General features: G+C 62.5%; 1 protein-coding gene across 1 annotated transcript; it reads right to left on the reverse strand.

Moving 5' to 3' along the window:
* Positions 1 to 1,016: 1,016 nt before the first annotated feature.
* LBRM_31_1100 (putative sodium stibogluconate resistance protein) lies at positions 1,017 to 2,903 on the reverse strand (the record flags this gene model as incomplete). Its single annotated transcript, XM_001567057.1, has 1 exon — positions 1,017 to 2,903. One exon carries the CDS (start codon positions 2,901 to 2,903, stop codon positions 1,017 to 1,019), a length of 1,887 nt encoding a protein of 628 aa, XP_001567107.1.
* Positions 2,904 to 6,896: the final 3,993 nt, after the last annotated feature.

Here is a 6,896-nt window from a genome sequence, read left to right on the forward strand (position 1 = left end):
GTCGACCCGGTGGGCGGAGGAAGAGGGGCGAGCAGGAAGGGAAAGGCCGGCCCTGCACACACCCCAGGAGAGACGCGCCGCCGCGCCTTCGCCCAACAAGAGCAAAATTAAGGTGACAAGACACGAGAAGGAATCTCGGCGAGCGAGGAAAATGAAAACCATGGGATCAGGGGAGGGAATAGAAGTCAGCCTGCACGCATGCCCGAAAAAGAGCCAGGAGAGGGGGGTAGCGCCATGAGGCACATGCTGGCGCAATAAAAAGCCCTCGGCACATGAAAAACGAAGCGAGCAGTCCTCGAAGTGGAGAAGAGAGAGGCGCAGAGCTACCGCCCAAAGACCAGCGCGCTCCGCACTCGAGCCTCCCCCCGGGCACACCAGCCACCACACAAGGAAAAGTGCGCATTGACAGCAAATCAAGCCTGCGCTCCGTCGTGGAGGGTGAATGCCACAGAAGTTAGGCGAGAGAAACAGCGCACGGGGCGTGGCAAGACACGCCCTTTCTATCCAGTTACATCGATTGGCGCAGAGGAGCAAACCCAGCTCCTGCAGCACCGCATGTGCACACGCACACGAGCACTTCATAACATCGCGGTATAGAATATACAACATCTTTCCCACCCGCCCCCACGCGCATGCGGCTCCGCCCAGGCCGTCGGGGCCGGTGGCATCGGCCGTCCAGTCGGGACATGCGTCTGTTAGGACTCCGACTCACTCGTGCGCACACGCCTGCGGCGCGAAGGGCTCCAGTGCAGACGAGCAGACACAGGTTGTCAGAGGGGGGTGGCGGCAGCGAGAAGCAAGAGCGGAAGAAAGCAGCGGCCCACCGTTCGCATCGGGTAGCGTGGCGGTGCACCTCATGCAACGCGCACCCACAAACAAAGAAAATATATAATGCAACGAGGGCGAGGGAAAGGCAGGAAACAACGCTGTCGGTAAAAGAAAGGAGAGCAGGTGTATGTAGCTGGCGCACATGACAGGGAGGAGGAGGAGGAGGAAGGCAGCGGACGCCCTTCCCCTTACTCTTCCAAACGTTTCTGTACGAGCAAAGACATAATGTTCCACTCGCTCGACTCGGGGCCGTAGAGTCCTGTTCCCAGCGCCTTCAGCGAAACGTAGCTTTCCATGTAGTCAGGATCACCGGACACCTTTCGCAGGACGAGTGAGAGAAAGAGTGAGGGAAGGACAAGGGCACATGCCTCCTCCAAGCAGAGGGCGACGCACGTGCGCTCGTCGCTGAGGTTGAGGTCTGTGTTGATGTCCCGCCGCTTCATGATGAGCTTCTCTTCACACTTCTTTATACGCGCCTCCCGCTTCGCCGCAGCAGCACTGCCCTCCGGTACCCTGGAGTTGTGGCGGGAGCCGCGTGCTGCGTCATTGCCGTGCCCCGGCACCGGCACAGCAACACTGCCGTCCCGCAAGCGGCCCTCCGCCCCTCCTATCGGCAGGTGGGACTCCTCCTGCTCTGCCATAGTGATGTGGTGCGCCAAAGTGCTCTTCCCAGGCACAAAGCCAGGCAGCGACTTCCGCAGCATGTACAGATTGCACCCAGGCACGATCACAAGTCCGCTTTGTAGGCTCCAATTAAGGTAATGGTAACTTAGTCGCTGCGCAGGAGAGCGCAGCTGCGCTTGCGCGGTGCGGCTCACAGTCTCCTGAACGCTCAGACGAATACTGCGAAGCAGGATCAGCGGAATCAGCGCCGACTGCGTAGGTGTCCACGGGCAGCCAGAGGCATACAGGTGGCGGTGCTGATCGCTGCCAAGGTAGAGAATGTTCCGGCTGCCCGCGTGGGAGCTGGCCCCCATCGAGCTGTGAAAATCCCGGTCGCCACTCAACGGCCTCGGCACGTTTTCCATGATCAGATGACTCAGGTACTCGTGCGGGTAGTCGTTCGCAAGATACGTTAAAGACTGCATGATAGCCTCCATGTGATCCTGTACGTTCTGAATGACTCTTCTGCAGGTTTTTCTTTCCTTTATTCGGGGCAAAGTTCGGATGAGCACAGCACAGTAGTTCACAAGAAACACAAGGTAGCTGTGGCGGCAGTTTGCCTCCAGCAGCCCAAGAGTGAAAAACAGCGACGCCGTGCGATCCATCGTGCGCCACTTCTGCCCTCGTCGATCGGAGCTTTGCGGGTCAGAGCTGAAGTCCGTGTAGTGCTCCGAGCCTAACTTCAGGTTGCGCCGCTTCTCGTAGTCGATGAAGCCACCGCCGTCGCCAAGATTGGCCTCCTTCCACAGCGCCAGGCAGTGCAGCAGAATCTGGGTGTGGCTGATGGTGAAGAGGCAGTAGCGCGCGGCCAGCCCGGTGACCTTCTCCACATACGCTGTGGAGGGGATGAGCTGCAGGTACGTGTGCCCAATGTCAGCCAGCAGGCGGTAGTAGTCCATGACGTGAAACAGGTCGCCGTCAAGCGGCAGGTAGATGTCAGCCACCTTGGTGCCGTGCGTCGGCTGTGCGTCGCTTGCCATCGCGTCCGCCAGCTCCGCAGCGTCGCCGTCATCGCCGCTGCCTGGCAGCCCGCCCTGCCCATTCTCGGCCCGGATGTTCTCACCGCCGGCAAGGTCGTCTTCCCTGTCCATCCCACCACCAAACGCGCTCGGCGGCTGTGCCTCACCCCACGGATTCAGCAGCCCGCCAACGCCCGGATCGGTGTCGACCTTCTCCGCGTCCCCCCTCGACGGTGACGTCCCGCCGCCTTCGGGGCACGCGCTGCGTTCCTTCTGCAGCACCGCATTTGTGAAGCTGTCCCAGAAGTGCCGCCCGGGGTGCCGTGTCAGCGCCTGGTCAAAGTACACCTCCGACAGAGTGAAGCGGCCTTCTCGCGCGGCCTGGACGCCGCGGTAGAACACCTCCGGGTGCCCTTCGCCCTCCCTGGGCACCGACGACGGCTTACTGCCCATTCCAGAGTGGACGCGCTCGGCAAGGCGGCAGACGAGAGCAAGGGCGCAAGGCTGCGCGGAGGGACGTGGTCGGCGATGACACTCGTGAGCGGCGCAGCTGGGGGAAGAGAGGGTGGTGAGCGGCACACGGCGCGCGAGGAGGGCTCGTGGGAGCAAACAGAAAAACGAGAGGCAAATGCACACTGCCGTTTAAGCAGCTCTGGGCAGAAGAGGACGGGGACGAGAGCACAGTAAGGGGCGCGCGAGAGGTGGATGGAGACATGCAGCACATGGGCCGCGGAGAAAGGAGGGCAGGAGAGGCCGCCGCCACAGCAGCGCAGCATACAACGCTTCGGTCCTGGTGCTCCGCGTGCGGGTTGTGGATGCCTGTCGGCCACGCCACCCACAGATATTCACGGGTCCTGCAGGCTCCTCAGCGCGGCCACCCTCGAGGAAGTCGGGGCGCTGGTTGGGCTTTGTCACACGCGCAAGGGAAAAAAGGAGGGGGTGCGGCGGCACAGCCAGATTGCCGCAGACGCTCCCTCTCCTCCGCCCACGACATCAACGACAACGCCCAGCCGCTGAGAGCCGCCTCTTGGATGTGCGCGACCGGTGGGGAGACCGTGTGAGGCTGAGCAGGCACAGCACAGAGGGCAGGGGGACACATTGCGATGTCATCACACGACAGAAAGAGAGAGCGAGCGCGGGTGTCTCTCCTCGGTGGGAGCAGCAATCGGCGCACGGTCAATACAGCAGCGCGACGCCCCTCCCTCCGCCCTGCCGCGCCCTCTGCCGTGCCACCTGTTGCGCCCATGCGCTCGATACGGTGCGGGGCGGCGCGACAGCACGGCTCCGACGCTGAGGTACCTACACCCATCGTGCCCGTGCGCGAGCCCACTCGCCACGCCCACTGACACCTGAAAGACCGCTACGCAGGCAGCGCCAAGCGCCGCTAGGGGAAGGAGGGCCGGAGGGAGGCAGGCGCAAAGACCAGGGACGACACGTGCAGGAGAGCGCGAAAGCACATGCAGAGGGGGCGCGGCAGCAGCACGCAAAACGCGCACGGACAGAGGGGACAGCGCTATGCGAGGCACAGGAAGCCGCTGAGGCACAGGCAGAGCCGCGTCTGCCGAGGCGGGGCGGGCCGTCGGATGAGCAAGCGAAGGAGGAGAGCAAAAGGGGCTCGCGCACTTCTCCCCGCCTCGCCCGCTGTCACGCGCAGGATGGCCGCGAAAGCGCGGCGAGAAGAGAGAGAGCCGGAGGGGAGAAGCCAGCAAGGCAACGCGGCGGGCGCGTGCGCGAGTCGCCAGGCCGAGCACGGCTTCCACTGGTGACACAAGAGAGAGCTGCCATCGGCGGGTGTGTGCATCACGGCTAGGAGGCGCGCGGGAAGCAAGCAGAGAAAAGCGGAGGTCAGTGCCTGCTCGAAGAAGAAAGCGGCGCGAGGGCCACTTCCCGCGAGCAACCCTCACAGGCCCTGCCCGGGTGCGTTGCGTGGCACCAGCAGTGCCGTCGACTCCGGACCGTTGCAGCGCCTCCGCCGTGCTCCCCCCCCAGTGCACTAATCCGGCGTTGGGTTTCCCGCTGCTCTGTCGTTCTCTGAAGCCTCGCAGATGTCCTCATCACGCTGGAGTCCGCTTTCCATCAGGTCCGCATGGGCACGCTTGCATGGAAACACGGGCTGCAGGCTTCCTCACGCCCCGACAGGCAAGGCGTATCTGTTGAACGGCCGTAACGCCCCTGCAGAAGAGGTCCCGGTAGCCCAGCCCCCCCCTCGGAAGCTCCTGAGCTCCCACCGCCCACCATGAGGATAGGTTCACCCTACCACTGCCGTTCTCCTCCGATTGACGCCAGCTCGAGAGCTGCAAGGAGCACGAAGTGGAAAGAAAGATGGAACAGGTCTGCGTTAAAGCAGTAGCGGTGGCGCTGCCTGGTGCCCACGTGTCATGTAGGGATTATTAAGTGCGCCGGAGGAAGCGAGTGTGTGTGTGTGTGTGTGTGTGTCAGCGAGACGGTAACTCGGAGCAGAGAGGGGGGCGAAAGTGAAACCACGGGACGCGCACAGGAGCAGCAAAAAGCAGCGGAGACAAGCGCCGCCTCGCCAAAGACCACGGTGGAGGCGAGCACCTTTCGTCCGAGCTCCTGGCCCCTCGCTGTACAAGACACATCCGCAGCTTCCATCCCTTGGCCTCACAATTGCAGCGCAGGCAATCGCAGAACACCTGGCACGGGAGAAACCAAATCCTCCTCGCCTCTGGTTCGAAGGCACGGTCCACCTCGCCGTGTCCTCGCTCAGCGACAGCCGTCGGCGTTGACGCAGCCGTTAGCAGACCCGCCTGCAGAGCGTGCTCAGCCTGCGCCACCGCCTTTACGATCCGCCGTGGCCCAGCCAGCCCTAGAACAGGAATGGGGGCGCACAGCTGTGAGGACCACCACTCGTGTTTCGTTGTCGTTGCGTTTTAGTCCGCAGGTATGCCGCTGCTGGCCACAAAAGGGAAAAAAAACATGGCGCCCGTCGCCTGCACCGATCACCACAGTGCCACTCGCATCGACCCCTCGCACTGCTGCCTGGAGTGGCTTTGGAGAAGCAGAGCGTAGAGGCTGCATTGGGCTTCGCGCACGCGCTCCGCACGGGCGGCCGCGGAGGGAAAGGCACGGTTCTATCGGCGGGCGCGGGGAAAACGAGCTGCTCAGACCAGGAGAGCGCGCAAGCAAAAGAAGGTTGTCGGAAGGGTCGCAGGCAGCGAAGAAAAAAGGAAAGCAAACGAGGGGCACTGAAGGTAGTCACAGTGAGCTGCGGCTCTTCCGCATACCGGGGGGGAGGAATGGGGGACCCGCACAGCCAGGGGCCCTGAGGGTGTCCTTGGAGTGCACGTGACATGGTTGCTTTCCGCCCACCCTCCTTCTGCCGTCGCACATTCCTAGCCAGGCTTGCTTTGTCTCAGCTTCTTCGCCCACGACTCCACGCTCCATTGCGTCGACCCGGTGGGCGGAGGGAGAGGGGCGAGCAGGAAGGGAAAGGCCGGCCCTGCACACACCCCAGGAGAGACGCGCCGCCGCGCCTTCGCCCAACAAGAGCAAAATTAAGGTGACAAGACACGAGAAGAAATCTCGGCGAGCGAGGAAAATGAGAACCATGGGATCAGGGGAGGGAATAGAAGTCAGCCTGCACGCATGCCAGAAAAGGAACCAGGAGAGGGGGGTAGCGCCATGAGGCACATGCTGGCGCAATAAAAAGCCCTCGGCACATGAAAAACGAAGCGAGCAGTCCTCGAAGTGGAGAAGAGAGAGGCGCAGAGCTACCGCCCAAAGACCAGCGCGCTCCGCACTCGAGCCTCCCCCCGGGCACACCAGCCACCACAAGGAAAAGTGCGCACTGACAGCAAATCAAGCCTGCGCTCCGTCGTGGAGGGTGAATGCCACAGAAGTTAGGCGAGAGAAACAGCGCACGGGGCGTGGCAAGACACGCCCTTTCTATCCAGTTACATCGATTGGCGCAGAGGAGCAAACCCAGCTCCTGCAGCACCGCATGTGCACACGCACACGAGCACTTCATAACATCGCGGTATAGAATATACAACATCTTTCCCACCCGCCCCCACGCGCATGCGGCTCCGCCCAGGCCGTCGGGGCCGGTGGCATCGGCCGTCCAGTCGGGACATGCGTCTGTTAGGACTCCGACTCACTCGTGCGCACACGCCTGCGGCGCGAAGGGCTCCAGTGCAGACGAGCAGACACAGGTTGTCAGAGGGGGGTGGCGGCAGCGAGAAGCAAGAGCGGAAGAAAGCAGCGGCCCACCGTTCGCATCGGGCAGCGTGGCGGTGCACCTCATGCAACGCGCACCCACAAACAAAGAAAATATATAATGCAACGAGGGCGAGGGAAAGGCAGGAAACAACGCTGTCGGTAAAAGAAAGGAGAGCAGGTGTATGTAGCTGGCGCACATGACAGGGAGGAGGAGGAGAAAGGCAGCGGACGCCCTTCCCCTTACTCTTCCAAACGTTTCTGTACGAG

This window comes from Leishmania braziliensis, chromosome 31 (assembly GCF_000002845.2).
Source record: "Leishmania braziliensis MHOM/BR/75/M2904 complete genome, chromosome 31".
Taxonomy (NCBI): domain Eukaryota; phylum Euglenozoa; class Kinetoplastea; order Trypanosomatida; family Trypanosomatidae; genus Leishmania; species Leishmania braziliensis.